General features: G+C 40.2%; 3 protein-coding genes across 3 annotated transcripts; 2 read left to right on the top strand and 1 right to left on the bottom strand.

Moving 5' to 3' along the window:
- Nucleotides 1-1089: 1089 nt before the first annotated feature.
- Nucleotides 1090-4861, top strand: agxtb (alanine--glyoxylate and serine--pyruvate aminotransferase b). Its single transcript, XM_018676669.2, has 11 exons — nucleotides 1090-1426; nucleotides 1818-2010; nucleotides 2113-2177; nucleotides 2309-2409; nucleotides 2519-2589; nucleotides 2679-2763; nucleotides 2923-3021; nucleotides 3230-3299; nucleotides 3575-3670; nucleotides 3972-4100; nucleotides 4478-4861. Exons 1-11 carry the CDS (start codon nucleotides 1154-1156, stop codon nucleotides 4583-4585), a joined length of 1290 nt encoding a protein of 429 aa, XP_018532185.1. The 5' UTR covers nucleotides 1090-1153; the 3' UTR covers nucleotides 4586-4861.
- Nucleotides 4862-5013: 152 nt separating this feature from the next.
- thap4 (THAP domain containing 4) lies at nucleotides 5014-8689 on the top strand. The gene is made up of 5 exons (XM_018676671.2): nucleotides 5014-5168; nucleotides 6465-6624; nucleotides 7096-7205; nucleotides 7615-7718; nucleotides 7903-8689. The coding sequence occupies exons 1-5, from the start codon at nucleotides 5144-5146 to the stop codon at nucleotides 8017-8019; spliced, it is 516 nt and encodes a 171-aa protein (XP_018532187.1). The 5' UTR covers nucleotides 5014-5143; the 3' UTR covers nucleotides 8020-8689.
- A 208-nt stretch (nucleotides 8690-8897) lies between these two features.
- On the bottom strand, nucleotides 8898-17838 carry LOC108883475 (bcl-2-related ovarian killer protein homolog B). Its single transcript, XM_018676670.2, has 5 exons — nucleotides 17480-17838; nucleotides 16612-16948; nucleotides 15321-15449; nucleotides 11161-11324; nucleotides 8898-10050 (listed from the first exon to the last, which is right to left on the bottom strand). Exons 2-5 carry the CDS (start codon nucleotides 16832-16834, stop codon nucleotides 9925-9927), a joined length of 642 nt encoding a protein of 213 aa, XP_018532186.1. The 5' UTR covers nucleotides 16835-16948; nucleotides 17480-17838; the 3' UTR covers nucleotides 8898-9924.
- Nucleotides 17839-19740: the final 1902 nt, after the last annotated feature.

Genomic DNA, 19740 nt, shown 5'->3' with positions numbered 1-19740 from the left:
AATACCTTTTGTATAGAAACAAGAAAACAATTTAATCTGGAAATCATCTGAAACAATAAAACACTCATAATTACACTCTATATAATTATAAAATGAAGTTAACAAGTCTGATACGACCTTAAATCCTTCCAAATCTTGCTTTACAACTACCTAACATTATGGGTATGCTGCTTATGCACATTATAAAGTGTATGCTGCTTATGCACCCTATAGACAATGAAAATGAGCTGTTTCCCAGAGTGTGTGTTGATGTGTCTATTGGTACGAGTGGGTGGATGTGGGTATGTGTGGGTGTGTGACTGTATATTTGCCTGTCCTCCCCCTTCCTGCCTGTCCCCATCAGAGATTGGTTCTCTGAGAGGAGACTCCTCTTTACAAACCCAATGCTGAGGGGACTGGAGGTGCAGACAAAATCAACAAACCACCTGCAAACTAACCTGAACCAGTTCCAAGCTGCAAAGTGCAGGTCCTCGCTTTTCCACAAGAGTTCAAGAGTCAGTTGTTGTGGAGCTCGACCAAAAATGAGTCACAAAAACCAGTCCTGCTGGATCCAAACTGTAACTGTGACAAAACACACACTGTTGACCTTATTGCTGACCTTACTGCACTGAATAGACATACTTTTGAATTCAATTACAAGATTGGAAAAAATCAAAAACTATTGCAAGCCACATAGACATCTATAGTGTGGACACTGTGTTGGCTGGATAATAAAGAATTCACCAGGATTTTTAGAATTTATTTCCTAATTTTGAATGTTTAAAAAAGTTTAATAACAATAATAATAAATTTTATTTATAAGCGCCTTTCTGGTCACTCAAGGACACTGTACAATATACAATAATAAATAAAACAACAATGAATAAATTCAACAAACAATTTTAAAAAATATAAAAATCTGGATTTTAAACCTTGAGGTTGACCAAAAATCTACATTACAACACACACTTTACTATGATTTTCCTTTCACTATTATTGCCAAATACGCCATTGTGCACCTTAACGCCAACCCTAAAGTCAAGTGACGAACACCGCCCCGTGGCCAAAAGGTCAAAGACCTGTTTGTTTTAAATCTTCAACCAAAACTCACAGTGAGACTCAGACTCTTCGTCACTTCGGCGTAGGCTTCTCGGGAACCAGGACACCAGCCGTGATGCAGCGGGCTTTGTTCAGCCGGAGCACGCTGCTCGCCCAGCAGGCGGCAGCGGCCATCGACAGTCCGTTAGCCGCGAGGAGCGCGCCCCTGCTGCAGCGCCTGGACCGCACCATGTCCTCCGTCACCATCCCGCCGCCGGCTTGCATTCTCCGGCCGCTCGAGGCTCCACTGCGTTACCTGTTCGGACCGGGACCCTCAAACGTTCCCCCACGTATTTTAGCTGCGGGGGGAAGGCCTATAATTGGTCACCTGCACCCAGAAATGTATGAGGTAAATGTTTAGTTTGAAACTCAGATACAGCGAGGTACTTTATCATTTATAGTTACTTTATGGTGAAAGTAAGCAAACAGTACTCAAGTGCTGAAGTTGAGAAACATTTGGATGAGCAGGTGTATTTTGTGTCTTGAACTGAAATGTTGGTTTTATTAGAAAACATTCAACTTAAAAGGTTTGCTGTGGTACACCGGTTACTCATGTTAACAATTATACCACAAAAATACAATGCAACTTATTCCAATCAGAGAAAAATCATATTTATGGTCAAAGATCAGCAGTTGTGCGTAATTGCGCACAGACTACGTACACACCCATTAGAACCACTCACTAACTGTGACCATATCTGACAAATGAATAATTTGACATTTTCATTTTTGTGTCTTAGATCATGAATGACATCAAGAAAGGGATCCAGTACGCCTTTCAAACAGAGAACAACATGACTATATCTATGAGCGGCTCCGGGCACGCGGCTATGGAGTGTGCGGTGTTCAACACGGTGGAGCCCGGAGAGAGCGTGCTCGTCGCCATCAACGGAATCTGGGGAGAGCGCGTGGCAGAAATTGCAGAGAGAATGGGTACGTCTTTTACGCACGGGTTTTTACGCACGCATCCACCGGACACTCCAATCTATCTGCTCAGTATTTAATCATGTTTTTGTTTTGTTTTTTCATCTTTAGGTGCCAATGTACATAAAATGGTAAAAACACCTGGAGGATATTTCACTAATAAGGAAATTGAACAGGTAGGCACAATGTCCCTGAAGCAGCCTGTAACAGACTGTTTCTGCACTTTATGTACTTCCATACAGTCTATAGACTGAACTGAACACACAATATACTAATACGCTGACTTTCTTCTTACTCCTGTTTGTAGGCCATAGAAAAGCACAAGCCTGTCCTATTTTTCCTCACACACGGAGAGTCCTCTGCCGGCCTCTGTCACCCAGTAGATGGCATTGGGGACATCTGCAGAAAGTGAGGCTCACGCTGTATCTGTCTCAAACAGAATATAAGACAAATAGTTACATGTAATTACCAAGCATGCCTTCATATTTCTCACTGATCGCTGTCAAATCTCCGTCAGACATAACTGCCTCTTCCTGGTCGACACAGTTGCTTCACTCGGAGCAGCGCCAATTTTTATGGACAAGCAAAGTGAGTAAGAAAATGATGAAAGCTTAAATTCATCTGCCTGCTACCACCTTTCAGTTGTGTGTGATATAATCTGCCTCTCGTGCTCACAGATATTGACATCCTGTACACTGGTTCTCAGAAGGCTCTGAATGCACCTCCTGGCACAGCTCCCATCTCTTTTAATGACAGAGCATGGTAAGGAGGGACACTGTGGTGTGTGTGTGTGTGTGTGTGTGTGTGTGTGTGTGTGTGTACCCTGCATGTATGTTCCAAAACTGTCACAACTACATAAAAACTGAGAACAAAAAAGTTGTTAAAGCAACAGAACCTCTTTTTCTCTGTTGCCCCTCACAGCCACAAGATGTTTAACAGGAAAACAAAACCAGTATCCTACCTCTTTGACATGACACACTTGTCCAACTACTGGGGTTGTGATGGCAAACCAGCCAGACTGTAAGTCCACCACAGCAAACTGATAACAAGCTCCAGAGTCACTGCAACATGCCGTCCTTATTCTCTTCACAGCCTCTTAAACTTTAATTTACCTGGATTAGAATGAGACTAAAAATATTTTTACATTTTTTTTTTAAGTTTGTCGTAGTAGTCCATAACACCAATGTTTGATATGAGAATAATATTTAATCGAGTGTGCTCTGCGTAGATATCACCACACTGGTCCAGTGTCTGGATTCTTCGCTTTGAGAGAGAGTCTGGCAATTCTTGCTGAGAAGGTAAAGGGGAATTTTACTACTTTCTGTAGCTACATAAATGACATTTTCTAGGAATTATTACTTGTGTTTAGTTCATATTTTATAATGAATTCAATTAGAAATCCTTTAAAGTTTTGTGAATACACAATCTTTACACCGGTGCCTTATCTCCAGTCTTTCTTTTGAAACAGGAATGATGCTACTTTTCACATACACTGCTCCCCAGGCAGCATCTCCCCTCACTTTTGAATCTGTCTGATGGTCACTGAGCTGAATCGATCTTTGTCTCCCTCTAGGGGCTGGAGGAGTCCTGGAAAAAACACAAGGAGGTGGCAGCCTACCTGTACCGGGGGCTGGAAGATCTGGGCCTCAAGCTCTTCATTCCAGAGAGGGTGAGGCAGACATGCTGCAAAACAATGCAATGGCTAACTGCTGTATTCAGGTGCCACACAAAACTACAACTAAAAAAAGATGGCATTTAAGAAGAACCGCAGATATACTGTGCCAAGAGAGGAAAATTTGCATATATCACTTGACAGGAACATAATGACTATTAGAGTGTGCAGCTCTTTTTAGATGTGGGTGTGTTTTCAACATATCACAACTAACCAAGGTTATTATGGCAGCATTCCTCATCGATGTTGCCCTGTTTTGATCACAGACATTGTTTTGATTGCGTGACATGCCCTGCAGGATTTGAGGCTTCCTTCCGTCACCACCATTGCCATCCCCGACGGCTACAACTGGAGGGAGCTGCTGGCCTATATCATGAAACACCACCAGATGGAGATGACTGGAGGCCTGGGCCCTTCCATCGGCATGGTGAGATGTTGCTGCTATTGCCCTGTACAGAAAACAAATTTATTACGTTACAGTCACGGACATCAGCTGACATTATGGTAGCTAACCTGAATAGAAGCACCACTGTCAGTGTCTTGGCAGCAGTAGCTAATATTTCAGATAGTAAAGAGGAAAAATTGTTGTTTTACTTTCTTATTCATTATTTCTTTTCCCTAAAATAAATACTTTGTAAGGGGTTATAAAGCTGATATTTTGACAACACATCTCCTGGTACCTGATATCGATTCTCACACCAAAATAATATAATTCATTCTAACAAAAGCAACGTCATCAGTCTGGTGTTTTTACAGCTCTCTGAATCAGGCTGCTGAGTCACTCTCCACTGCTCTTTTCATTAGGTGATGAGGATTGGACTGATGGGATACAACTGTGAGAAGACTAATGCTGACATGGCACTGCATGCCCTGGCAGACGCTCTCAAGAACTGCAAAAAGAGCAAGGCTTAAAGACACCAGAGTCCCACAGCACTGACCCTGTGCTTGTTCATTAAGGAAATAAAAAATAAACAATCAGACGTCCTTACATGCAGGACATCCGGAGCAGTGCACACACATTTTAGGAATTTATCTGAGCATTTTACTGCAGATTTTATAAAACACCGGTCATGTGCCTTTCTTGTACAAGCTGGCTAGTTTTGAGGGGGGGGGGAAGGCAGACATTGTCATATAGTCCATGCTGAGTGCACTGAAAAATGTCAATAAAGTGTGCTTTATTTTATCAGACCCTTCTCCTGCCTCACTGTGTGGAAAACGTAGGAAATTATTTCAGATATAGCAGCAGAGGTCTGTGAAAATGAACCCTAGTTATATTTACTAAACGTTTTTTTTTTTTTTTTTTACTTTTCTGTGGTGCTTAACTGTCGTAACTACATTTCCCATAATTCCCCACTGTAATTATATACTACGTCACATTATAGCAACACTGTCGCAGTCCTGCACCTTCAGTCACATTTAACCTTGTATTTCTGCCTGCTTATTCTTGTTTGACTGCAGTTTACATGACTAATGGCGTGTCCTGTAAATCACACAGGTAAGAAAATTATTTAATTTTAAACTGAGAGCAATAAGTATTTAAACTATGTAACATTTATAGGAGTTTGTTTGAACTATCACTTGCAACAATATCGCGGTGACCACAAACTTACGACAATGATACTTTAAAAGTAGCTTTTAGCTAAATTATTCAGTAAAAATTATCAGAGTATTAACGTAAAATGTATCCCCAAGTGTGTCTGTTATACCTTTCATACTCAGCTCAAGCTCACCGATGGATGTTTGTGAATTTCACGTAGACGTGGTGCGATTACGTGAACCTGCTTTCAAACGAAAGTAGCCAATTTTAGCCTCAGTGACGATAAAACAAACAGTAGCCACCGTTCGGACCAAGCTGTCTCCACGCTTTGACTTTGCATGCCAGTGAATGGGTCTTTTTTTTGGTTCGTCGAAGTACGGACGTTGTAAATTTGGTGTCGTTTTTCTAATGAGTAGCTACATTAAGAAACTCTGTCACCTTCTTCTGTGTTTTTCAATGAATCTTCTTCTTCTGGTTTCTGCCAAACTGCACAAGAACATTACCGCCATCTACTGTTCAATACGAGACTAGCAGTTATAGGCCTTTGCTTCACTGCAGCAGAATACTCTTAGTTGACAGTTTATTAGGTACACCCAACCGAAACTAATGCAGTCTGATACATCAGTACTGCAGTAAATCCTCCCTTCATGAAGGTCATACAAACATTAATCTGTGGAAAAATTTGCTTCAAATTATATTTGGTACATGAAATATTTATTTATAATATTTAATTCTGTACAGATATTAGCCACCTCTAAGGCTGTGGTGGAAGTGCCATTCAGATCCTTACTTGAGTGAAAGTACATTGATGTAAAAATATTCCATTACAAGTTAAAGCACAAGGAACAGAAATATCATCAGCTAAATGTATGAGAAGCATGAGAAGTAAAAGTACTTTTTTCTTTTTGCAGAAAAAATGCTCTAGTGACTGATGTATCACTACATCATATCATTTGATCGCTCTGGTAAAATAGAAATATCTCAAAAATGTACTTAAATACAGTACTTGAGTAAATGTAGTTCATTACTTTCCACCACTGCAGCAATGTCATCTGACTCCCGAACTGGTCCGTCACAGGATTTTAGATGTATTCACCAAATGATATGACTTTATATGCTGGGAATGATCTGTTTTATAAAATTACTGGGTGTTGAGTCAAAACTAAATTTGTGGTATCACCCATCACTACCTCCTGTGATTCATTTTCTTTCTGTGTTTTAATGATAATGCAGCATAAACTGTTTATGTTTTAGCATCAGCTGAGTTGAACCCAGCCATCCTGCCCCTAGACTGGCTCCTGGGAACCTGGGAGTCAGAGGAGCCTGGGGAGGGCTGCTTCCCGACCATCAACCCTTTCCGCTACATAGAGACACTGTGCTTCAGCCACGTGGGTCAACCAGTTATCAACTTCATGTAGGTTAACACACGAGCAGTCAGACTTCCTTTCACATCAGGTCCTCACTGATTGTTTGAAAGTTTCAAACCTGTTCCACGTCTGACCACAGCCAGCACCACTGATGAACTCTGTACCTGTCACCAGACCCAACACTGCTGTCACAGATTTTCACAAAACAGCTTTAAAATTCAGTTTTATGGTAATTTTGCTTTGTACAAGTAGTAATACTACTACTACTAACAAGAAGAAGGAGGAGGAGGAGGAGGAGGGAAATTTATATGTTACATATGTATTTCACTCATAAACCAAACTGGATACAAATATATTGTAAATACACACACTCTGACAAATATACCTGAATTGAATAAGATTATAAAAAGGCTCGGAAGCTATATGAACAAGGGGAAGCTATTTCACAGGGGTAGCAGAAAAGCCTTTCAGTCTGTCGACAGCCCACAGCTGATTCTGTGCTGATACTGTGTTGACAGGTTCAACGCCTTCCATGCAGAGTCTAAAAAACCTCTGCACAGGGAGTGTGGTTTCATTCGAATTCAGCCGGGAACCAACAGAGTGGCGTTTATCATTGCACAAAACTCAGGTAGTTACAATTTATGTTGCTGGATATAACCTTGTTTTAAGTCCACGTTTGTCATTTCTGGAATATTTTGCAGTTTACTGGAAACAGGGCATTTAGACAAGCTCCCAAAGGAATCAGCTGCTTTACAGAAATATACAGAATGTATTCTACAATGTGTTTTGCATTGATTATATTAGATGGGACTTTTTCTACATCTATAATGCAAGTAAATCTCATGTAACAATAGAAGTATCATGTGGAAATATGTGAGGCACCTCTCTGTGATGATTTCAAATGTACAATTTAAGACATTATTGCTTAAATACAAGCTAATTAGATTGATACCAGTGTAAGAGTAAGTTGACTAATTAACTTTCTTGTCTCCACAAGCAAACACACACTCACATCCGTGTTGTGCTGTCTTGTGCAGGTCTGGTGGAGATCGAGGAGGGCGAGCTGACAGGGCACCAGCTGAACCTGCAGACTCACGCTCTAGCCAGAATTTCTTTTGCCAAGGAGCCTCATGTACAGCAGGTAAAACTCAGATTCTCTGTTCCTGCATCATGTACCAGTCATCAGTTATTAACCACAAATCTGTGTAATATTTAAATCCACAAAATATTATCAATACTTTTCTCTGGAAACTATTTTAAGGAATAAAACAACATCTTTGCTGCTTTGTGTGCGTCAACCTCGCCTCCTCTTTCCCATCTCTCAGATTTCCAGAGTGTTTCAGCTCCGACCAGATGGGAGGCTGGAGCAGACAGTTTCCATGGCAACAGACAACCAACCGCTGATGCAGCACCTGCGCATCACCTACCGTCGGTCATCTTGACCCAACAAGCAGACAGGCTACTTATACACAGAAATACCATAGGCTGGAATGACAAATATTGCTAAAAAAAAAGAAAGGCTTGATCAGTAACTGAGTCAGATAACCATATAAACAACCTACAGCTAAACAATTATATACAGTAATTCTGCAATATGGTGTGTTGGATGAGCTGGAGAAGTTATGGTGTCACATCAGTGCACCTCAAATTAAACTTAACAATTAATGGTGAATTTTACATGACACACACAAATAACAGGGCTTTGTTTAGGCACTACAGTGGGATAGATGCACTGAGGATTAATGCTACAGTCAAAAATAATAATAATCTTTGAGCTGGAAAGCTTTTAAAGCACTGATGAAAGAATATTGAGCACAGTGTCATTTTATTGTATCTTCTTTGCACTATTATAAGATTAAAAGCTATAAAGTAAGTGCTGCTCCTGGGGTCAATGTGTGGGATCAGTGTTTTTTAGTGTGAGATTCAGAGTTACAGAGATTTATTTATAGATTGGGTGGCACTGATTTAAAGTTATGGTTTCAGGTAGTACATACAACCTTTTAAAAGAGTTTCTGTCACGGGTATTAGGGTGTTTAGGTGTAAGGTTTATGTCTCTGAATGAATAGATTCTTTGGTATAGATACTAACATTAAAAGATCACACATTAAAATTTTTTTGGCAGATGTCTTTTACTTTATATGTACCTCTTCTTAAAAATTATTTATGTTCTTACAGGTTTTTTTTCTGTCTTTATGGACTGAATGTTTAATGCCAATTGCAATAAAGTCTTCCATGTAAATGGAAGGCCCATAGAATCTAATACCTGGTTATCCCCCAGATACCAAATATCAATTAAAAAAAAAAAAAAATCAACAGTGAATCCATGTGTGAAGATTAAAGTTTATTGTGGATTTAAAAAAACATTCAGACACGTTCATAAATTAACACTGTGAAAGTGACAACCATCATACCACACAATCATCCCAAAGAGCTGTCGTGTTGGCTCTCTTTATACTGCAGCGGTCATAATTGAAATAAAAAAATAAAATCATAAATAAACTATTTACAGATTAAAAAGGGAATTCATACCATCAAAAATATGTGCATTCAGTATGTACCATTCCTCTGTCCTTAAGTTCTTTGGCCATAAAATGGGCCCAATAAGACCCAATGTTTCTCAATTAATCGTGTCAAACATTGCAGCAGGAAGTTTAGTAGGTCACAACATTTTGGATTATATTAGGAAAGAGACACTCTGTGCTTTGGTTAAGTACAATAGTGTAGATTAAACCCATTAAGTGTAAGCAGTTGAAACCACCTGATATTGCTCTCCCGGGTGAAACACCTTTGCTTCAGGATCCCGGTCCTTCCCAGACTCAGTAAAACTCAAAGACCCAGCCAGCTGAGCAGGAATTTTCATTACAACATAAAGCTTCCACCTTCTCATCACTCCTGTAGGTAAATATTCTGAGACAGACATCACATCTAAACATCAGACCATTAATCCCAGGAGTATGAACACAGCTCACATTCACTCTGAACACCATCACACATTACAGTTACAACACTGGAGAAGCCTGGTTTTACTGCACCGGTGTAAGCAGTGTGAACATATACACAAGAGGTGGAGTGACACAAACTTGTTCCATTGCCATTTATGCTCTTAAGCATCACGATGACTACTCTTTGGATGAAGGGTAATCAACTTAAAGACTCATCTGACACCGAGATTACACAAACATGATGCTGATGAAACATTTACCGATGGCCCCTCAGCAACAGACTGATATCTGCTGGCAAGTCTCCTTCGCCATCTCCCAACTCCAGCTTTTTATTGACAAGGCTGAGATTTTCAATCTCCTATCAGACAACCACAATGACTGCCGCGCGCTCCCTGTCTCGGCCGCTCACGGCTCCTTCATGATGTAGACATACATCGTGGTGAGGAAGTACTTCAGGGACTCGACGACAGAGGACAGCCAGTGATGTTCAGGGGTCAGATCCTTCTTTATCACACATTTCGTGATCTCCGCCTGATAAAAGGAAGTTGAGAGATCGTTTAAGTATTTGATCCCGTGAAATGTAATTAATATGGATGGAAAAATAAGGCTATAATGAAATGAATACATATGTAATTTAACCACTGCTGATAACATGACACTGAAATATAAATCATTGAACTGATGCCATTTAAACATTTGGCTTTTTTTTTCTTTTTTCTTTTTTTTTTTACATTTTACATTCTTCAAAGCAAGTTTTTGATACCGTAAAACTTAAAATTACAGTCTGAACATTTTAAAATCTATTGAAAAACTTTAAGTATATGTGCAATTCAATTGCATTATTGCTGCTTATGAGATTCAAATTATTATTGCCATTCTTTGCCTCACCAACAACACACTTCTGACCAAATACATTATTAGAACTATTAGAAAAGGAAACAGGTTCACTTGTACTCTGTTTCATGAGGAAAAACGGAAGACAAGGTGTTTCAGGAAAAAGGCAGGACTCTAATGGTCAAAAACAAAAAAATAAGTGAAAGCCAGTTGTAAATTTGCTTTGGGGAAACAAACATATCCCAACTATGTCTGACTGGCATTTAAAATCTTATTTGAGAAAAGCAGCTACAAATGCATGTTTACTGTCTTTTGACCAGGACAGAGCTATAGAAACAAATACTACCACTGCAGATCTTTGCATCAGATCAACCAGCAGGAAGCTACAGTATGTTAAGGAGAGAGTCTTAACTGGGCCTTTCTGAGCAGGCTACCATCAGATTTTACAGAACTCCCCTCTCACTGACTATCAGAGCTTATGAAAGTAAACTGAGCTCTGATCCATAAACAAGATAACATAAATTAGTCGTGTTGTTTCAACAGAAGCAGCCAGAACGCTACCAGCTTTAATCCCCAGAGAAACAAGCAGATACAAGCAGTGTTTTTCCTCCTTGTTCTCTCAAATGGCAGAGTTAATTTTGTTTGTTCAAATTCCTCTCAAAGACTCTAATCTTGCAGCGAAATACACGAGAGACTATATTTAGTTTAATTGTTGCAAATCGGCTCAACATTTTCTCCACAGCGCAGCTCACGCATCACAACCGAAAGTGATCATGATTATCAGCACGTACAGCAGCGGTCACTTACCCATCCTCCCCGTCTCTTCAGCCAGGGAACCAGGAACTTGCGGACAAACTGTCCCAGACTGTCCACCACAATGTGAACAGTTGTTGGATGTCCTTGTCGGACACAGTCCACTGCCAGGGCTCCAGCTACCGCATACATGGCTACCACCTTGCCCCATGTTATACCTGTAGCAAGACAAACAGACATCACTGGGTTATGTTTTAAGTCAATCTGTGGGTAGATGTGCAGGAACTGGTGCTTGTCATTCATGCAGTGCTTATTAATGTACTTTTTGAACCTCACTGTGCAGCAGCTGTTTTCACTTCATTAAAGTAAAGCTAAAATGTGTCTGTGCTCATCTTATATCTGTGTTTGGACTGCAACAGTTAGTCAGCTAATCAATTAGTAGATTGACAAATTATCATGCAACTATTTCAATAATCAATCATTTAAAGTTAATCAAAAAAAGCCAAATTTTCTAGTTTCAGTCTCTCAAAATGTGAATATTTCATTTATATATTTCATTTTTCATAAACTGAATATCTTTGGGTTTTGGGCAAAGTAAGACATTTAAAGATGCCATTTTGTACCTTGAGTAATTGTAACACACACTTTACTCCATTTTCTGGTGATTAATTGACCATACAGTTATTCAAGAACATAACTGACAGGTTAATCAATAATGAAAATAATCACTAGCTGCAGTCCTATTTTAAGTTTAGTTTAAGACATGGATGTATGAGCAGGATTTTGTGACAGGTAGTTTGGAGCCAATTGTGCAGGTATGATGATGGAAACCTGAAACTTCCAGTGCACAGACCCTGATGTGTGAAGTAGGAGAGCTCTTCTATTCAAAAGTTTAACGTTTGAAATGAACTTTTTTTAATGAAACAGAAGGAGTAAATGTAATTTTATGCATTCTTAACAAGGGAATTTTGTAGAAACATGAGAAACAAATTATTATTCAAAAGCAGGCTATTTCTACATGTATTAAAACATGTCCAGTGGGCATCTTTAAGCCTCAGTGATTCACCCTGAAATTGATTCTGTCTTGCACCACTCACAGGAACAGTTTGTTTGATAAGTGAGAAGCAAAGAAAAAAAAATCCACACTTCATGCGCTTCAAGCCTCCGTGGTGGCAGAATTTCCTGACCAGAACTGATAAACTGCCACATTTCTCCCAACATAAACACTCCTTCTCCCGGTCCATGCCGAGCACTAACATCCATCTCCTCTGAGGTTTCTCTTTCCTCACAGTCTTGCTATATATTCTGTGACCTGATGTGAGGCTTGTGTGGCAGCTGATGGACCTTGTACTGAAATAAACTGCAAATACGAGGCGAGAGTCAACAAACAGGGGCATTTGTGTTGATGTGGCCGATAAGAGGTCTTAGTGCGTTACATGCTAGCTGTAATTTAAAGAGGGCGAGACTGGGTTGCCTTTGCAGAGAGGTGGGCGAAGAACTGACGCAGGCTTGAGACGAGGAGAGGTCAACAAGTTCAGAAAATGCTTTTGCGTTCACCACTCAGAAGCAACAGAGTCATAAAGCTGAATGGGGCCAAATCTTTGTTACCTAAACAATCCAGTCTGATAATTAAGGGCATCCGGCCATTTCTAAGTGAGTTTCCAGGGCTGAGGGGACTGTTATAATGACTGCCAGTGATGCAGTACAGGGTCTAATGGCATTAGCCTCCTTTAAGGTTCTGCTTGCATTGTCATGGCTGATCCTCAGAGCTGACCTACAGCGTCTGACTGCGGCTATAAGGGGATAGAGCTCTGGGCGAGCTTAAATGAGATAACTGTCCACGGAAGCTGTCAGAGCACGTCACGTCTCACTCCCTACTGAGAAGCAGGCCAAGAATAGAGACAAGATTGTCAGGGATAAAGCTGGAGGAGGAGGAGGAGGAGGAGGAGGGCAGAAGGAGAAAGAACAGAAGTGGGAGGCAGGCGAAGATAGATGGAGAAGAGACAAGCCATGTTGATTTTACTGAGGGAGACCATGGTACAGATGGCTGGTTAACCGCTTCCAAAAAAAAAAAAAAATGTGGTTGTGATTTGTAGTCAGATCCGGCAGACTTATCGCTCCTTTGAGGTCTCTAAATTAATGTTAAGCACTTGGAGTCATGATAACAAATACTAAAAAAGCTTAAAAAAAAAAAAAAAAAAAAAAGGTAGTTATAAAACAAATCCCGAACAGCAGGAAAAACAAACTTGACAGACTTTGTTTCTATTTATATCCAGGATTTTGACCCGTCCCAGAAGGCTGGAGCAGCTTGGGTTCACCAGTTTGTTATTCTTTAGAAGGAATCCCACGCTGTTTCCAAAAATTACACCCCTGTGATGTCAGCATGAGCACAAGTTTAGCAAGAACACAGGCATGAAAATTATGTTAAGTGAGTCCGTTTTTGATTTTTCCTGGTATGGTGCCAAATCTTCAGTTGTTCATTGTGCTGCGGCCAGACCATCTTATCCTACCCCGAGGGCTCACACAGAAGACATAAAGTCACTGTTTTTTATTTGGGTACTTCAAAATGTCATAGCTGGTTTGAATAGTGCACAAAGCAGAACTGTTGTTAAGACAACTTAAAACAAGTCTGGGAGCTAGAACGAACAAGTTCAAGTCAAGACCCAGGCTGACAAAAACCTAAGTCCTCTCCAAAGACTGAGATTAAACTAGGATTCAACCATTTTAAAACTTTTTTGTTAGGGTTGTTCTTTCAAAATTTACTAAGGAAAATCTGTGACATTTAAGGCTTTGGTTATGTTTTAAACAAAAGAGTTGGTACGAGGTGTCATGCAAATACGTCTCAAGACAAACATGTTTGTGGCTTGAGGGCAGGGTGAAAAGCCTCCTTCTGGCAGTATGACACTCCTCGTCCTCTGTCCATAACTCCACGTCTTTGAATGAATTGTACAAATAGGGATAATAGTGAACACATTTGGACAGTCCCTCCTCAAAGACACGGTGCTGCACTTGTTTGTACTTGCAAAAAGTGGTGGAGGTAGCTGTTCAGTGAATGAAAAAAAGGGAGGAAGGAAATTAAATCCCTGTTTGCTCTCTCACTTTCTCACACCTGGACAATGGCTGAGTGAACTGTGCATGATTGTCTGATAATCCATTACATTAAGTTAAAAAGTTTTTGTTCACAGGCCCTTAAATCACCTCATCTGTATCTGTTAGTGACAGTTTGGCCACAACAGGATGAATGTTCAGGATGTTTATTTCAGACCTTTATTACCTTTCAAAACAAAACTCTTGCTATTATAGAGTTTTAAAACACCCAACTGTGACTTTTCAAACACCAGTTTGCCAAAAATCTTAACTGAACTTTTTTAAAAGACATAAGACCAGATGAGTGACAAAGACTAAGATTAAGTTCGAGACACTGAATCAAGTGGGTAAAATGCAGATGGTCACACCCTGATCTGTAGGTGTTGAGCACAATATCTGCATCCACAGTTATGTGATTATTCATAATAACTAATCACGCTGGTCGTAGAATAAAACATGACTGAGTGTGTTTCTTATTTCAGTGTCCAAACCAAAGAGTTGTGTCCATGGCATGCACACAACTTCCTCCTAACAATCCCTCAGTCACTGCTCACTGTAGAGTAAACTATTGAGTGTCTCTTATAAACGGAGTACTGAATTAGTGATGACAGCCTGCCACATTCAGTTTTTTTCAGCTGGGTTTTTGTACTATGAAAAAATTGCATACTATGACACTTTGCAATCAGGCTGCTTAATATTAAATGTGGCATTGCTTGGGTCATAACACACCTTAATTCAAATTAGAGACAGACTATGTTCACGAGAAGCAATAATCCTTTATGTACAGACTCTGAATATGTGAAACTGATCAATGCTTTCACTTCAAGAAACACCAGTGTCTAAACCTAGTGACTCTTTATAGATGTAGGAACCATTTTAAAGTCTCACCCCACCTACGTGTGATTCACACCCACTCACTCTTCACTGAAAGCACCTCTCACCCAACAGGACCTGATAAAATCTGCAGGGGGACACCTGCTAAAGTGACTGCCTCCATCAGTCGTCTGAGACACCACAGCTTCCTGAGCTGGCAGATCTCCTCTGGCTGAAGACTACATGTTTAGTTTCTAATGTGCTACATCATCGTCATCATCATCAACACCATCAAGTTCAGAGCAGCCGTGTACCTGTTGAAAAGATCTCTGTTGCCACGCCGATGAAGGCATCCGAAACCATGTTCTCCATGGCAACAGAGACGTTGAGCTGCCGCGCCACGTTCCTGAACAAACTGGGCTGTATACACTCCAGCTCGTCGCCTAGGTAACAGAGGGGGAGCACAGACAAAAAAAAAAAAGGAGAAGCATCAAAAGTCTGTTAGAAAGACCACAGTTATTCTGAATGAATGAGGCAGAAACCAAAACACAGATTCAGTTTAAACCAATTCTTTAAACATTCTGGGTTATGCAAACCATCAAACAATTCAACCGCTCAACCAGTTCAAACAGATGACTCTGTTCTGCTGGTGGAGGGTCACTTAGATGTCAGGATGTCAAAGTAAAACATGTATGTCTCTGCTGGTCTCTTTTAAAAAAGACACAGGGCACCTTAGCTGTCTTAAGTGAGTCAGGTCCTCCAGATGTAATCGCCCAGTTCAAGCTGTTCATTCACACACGCTCATCATAATCCTTAACTCATCATCTGCTCCGAGCTTATCACAGCTCGAAATACACAGTATACACCTATGGTACAGCAATCATTCTGAGAGTCACGTCTGAGGAGTTGTTCGGCTTAGTTTCTTGATTGTGTATCAATTATCTGTTCCAGCTCTGTTGAGTCATCCACATCCTCAGCCTACTGTTATCTAAAAGTAGATTAGAGCGAAGCAACTCTGCTTTTTAGACCAAAGAGGAGTGATCATATCGCCGTCAGCTCACACTGTCACACTGGCTTTCAGCTAAGGACACACCAGATAATGGGAACTTAGTGATTGCTTTGAGAGCTCGTTATTGATAAGTCAGAGTTAGACTGCAGTGTGTCATTTCTACTGTGTCATTTCAAATATATGATTCTAAACATTACAGATCATTTGTCCTGTTTATAACACCACCAGTATAAACTGCTAAAAAAAAAAAAAAAAAATGGAAAATTACTTCCATTTGATGCAGACCAGGATCCAAAGGAAAACACAGAGCTTCGAGGGTAGATTGAAAATGTGTAAACAGTTTCTGTTTTTAAAAACTTTGAGGATTGTGCAGCCCTTGTCAGAGTGTTGCATACTCTTAAGAGTTATGTTTTAACTTGTTTAAGTGAAGTTTAAAGAGAGACTTAAAGACAGATCATAGTATAAACTGTGATGTGGCCATTTAATGCTACTTGAGCTATCCTCTCCCGACAATATGAGGAAAAGCCAATCATGTCCACAAAATCAAAGGGTCAAAGACTCTTCTCAGACTTCACAGCTTTTCAGGTTTCTCTTACCGAGACAGAGAAGCACCGAGGACACCTCAGCAAGTGCTGCGTTCGAGGGAGAGAGGTTGAGCTCAGTTTTGGACCATCCCAGCCCGTTCTGGTTGAGTCTGGACAGAATGTAGTCTCTGCACAAGGCTTTGGACTGGGACACCAGCTCCTTCTCGGTCAACGACCGGTCAAACACATCCAGGACCTCTGCTGCAAACACAGAAGACCTCCGTAGGACCTCCATGTCGCCCACCCCACCCCCACCCCCTCCCTGCAGAGGATCTGTGTCAGGGAGCGTCTGACCTCTTTGGATCAGCTGTGTCTCAGCCCGTCTTTAGTGGTGGAGACAATATAGCAGCTGTGAGGAAAGAAAGCCTTATTCAGAGGCAGTTACAGGCATGAATTACACCATTTCTTCTTGAAACCTTATTTTTAACAGGAAGAGAAAAGAGAGAAGAAAAAAAAAAAACAGCAAGCAAGCAGCTTGTGTGATTAAATTAATACTTCCTGCTTCTTTTTTCTCACGTTTATTAGAAATGTGGATGTGTAAAGACATGTAAACAGCGGAATCTAAATCAGACCAGAAACTTATATAATAATATGATGGAGGCGTTATTGTTGTGAGTCACATGGTGGGACAGTCAAGATATTGCTACACTTCTTGGATTATGCAACATCAAGCACTGATACCAGAAGATGACAAGGGAAATGTTTTTGCTGCTATGGCAGCAGCACACATATCTTGATTTGAGATTTTTAAAAAATGCATCACCCATTAGACTTTTCGGGTGTAATCTTAGGTAAACTTCAAAGACTAATGCATTTGAATTACTGTTAAATTGTTTGATACACATTTATGCTGATGTACACAAAGAAAGGGCACGCTCACCTTCAACAGTGTATCCAAATTAAGATGCACCCGCTGCTGATGTGATTTTTCCAAAGAGAGACATCCAATCAGTTAATCAGAAAACATTTCAAACCAGCTCTCTGTGGTGTTTCCCAGCCAAAAAAACGCCCAACTGTCAGAGCAAGAAAAAAACCCAGCTCGCCTACTCTCAAACGCAACTGTTTCGGACAATTAACAAACCACCGGCGAAGTTCCGGCCTCAGGTTAAATTTCCAAGAGGGCTCGTGGTCTGGTCGGTCCACTCGTTTCCCCCAAAAAGCGCACCGACTGATCTGAGAGACACAGTTAGAGGACGCCTACCTGTTGTTCCACCTTCCCATTGGCAGCTCAGCGGGTGCGTTGGTTTTAGCGCCAGGAAAAGCCCGGAGGGAGGAGTTTGGCGCCCGCCTGCCTCCCATGCAGCCGATAAATGAGACCAAATCACAGCGCAGCGGACAGAGGGAGACAAATCAACTGTACCTACAGTTTCATTCACAAGTCCAGGCAGATCACCCTGCGTAATACTCCGACAGGATCCACCTTTATTGTCATAAACATAAAAAAAAACATTTTATCGCTTCATTTGTTTCCACGTTTGTGCGTAAAAGGCACAACTTTTACTTTTAAAGGTCTCGAGTGAGTTACAGGAGGTGTGAAACATCTCTCTCCTGATGCAGTGTCACATGCGAGTCGTTGAAATGGGGTTTCCCAGCACAGGTAGGAGGCTACAGGTGTGTCCCTCTGCAGCTGATCTCCCGCCAAAGTTTATGTAAGTGTTCCTGCTGAGGCCAAAAGTGTCGCGGTTTTAATCCCGTGCAGAGCCGATAAATATAGATGTCCTACCCTGCACTGATACACTGCTCACCGAGCTTCATGCTCTTTGTATGATGTAGGTTTAGTACTTTGTCACTGGGACAGTTTTTATTTTATTTAATTTTATTAGACCCACATGAAAATATAATATAGCAAAGTTACATTCAGTGGATTACTCATTTTTACCTATGTAAATCTCAGATGCTGGAACTGGTGAAATGCGGTAGTGTCGACACAATTTATCATGTGTTCAACAATAAAAAGCAAAGAAAACAAGGTCAGTCAGAGGAGACTGTTATAAACAATGAGCCTGTTTGAGGACTCTCCTCCAGGCAACAAACCGGAAGCTTATCAGTTCATTTCTCCCTCTATCTCACATGCGTGTGTTACCTGCCAGACTAATATGACAAGCATATATTCTTTTAACAGCAGCCCTTCAAAATAAAAACAAAGACTCAGCCCTAGTCGATATTTTATATATACAAAGGAAATCAATTTACTTTTAATAGTAACTGCTTTAACCTATTATTATTTATTAGGATAAATGCTATTGTTAATCACATTTTTAGTTAACTGTTTGGCCGCTGGGTGTCGCTGTTACTCACTTTTTTCTTTTTTCTTTTCTTTTTTTTTTTTTTTTTGTTAACGTTTCATTAGAGGGAGGCTCAAGAATTTCAATGCTACAAAAGTGTTATTAGCTTTCCAGCGGTGATGAGGCCATTTATGCAAGAACTCTTTCTCCCTCGCCTCTTATTTGGGACCACAACCGTATAGAAATACAATAAAACACAACATTACAATGACATTTGTAAGAAGAGTTCATGAATAATAGTCTAATGTTTGTCATATAATAATGACAGCGTTCACACAGATCATAAGGAACAATAGTGACAAAAAATAACGTAAATAATGGTCGTCTTAATGTCTATGAACATGTTTATTTTAATTGTGTTTATTTCTCCTGGGGACACTTTTTTAAAAAAGCAATAGAAAGAGTAATACTTTGAATAAACATTATTAACACATGTTAATATATAATATAATGTGACACAACAACTGAAACAATGTCTGCAGATAGATAAAGTTGGTAAATAGACACGTATAGTATTTCTGTTTGAAATTCACCATCTATGATATCAATCATCTAATTCCCCTTTAAGTCTTAAATTGCTGTACATCACCAGATCTCTCCAAATCCTTGAGTAAGGTTAAAGAACAAGATATGACAACTCACAACAGTAATGTCACTCTCAAACAGTCTCCCATGTTTTTCCGTTGTTGAGAGACTGGTGTTTCAGTAATTAACATGTTAGTGGGTGAGTTTCTAAGTGATTCTGTTTTAAAGGAAAGTGTGGCCAAGAAAAAAAACAAAAACAAACCTCGCCCACTTTGGAGTCAGTATTCACATTCATTTGTTGAAATGATACCATGTCACCTGCAGTGTATCA

The sequence above is a fragment of the Lates calcarifer genome, linkage group LG4 (genome assembly GCF_001640805.2).
Source record: "Lates calcarifer isolate ASB-BC8 linkage group LG4, TLL_Latcal_v3, whole genome shotgun sequence".
In the NCBI taxonomy this organism is placed as follows: Eukaryota; Metazoa; Chordata; class Actinopteri; family Centropomidae; genus Lates; species Lates calcarifer.
Note: the sequence above shows the minus strand (reverse complement) of the source record. Positions and strands in the feature narration are given on the sequence as shown.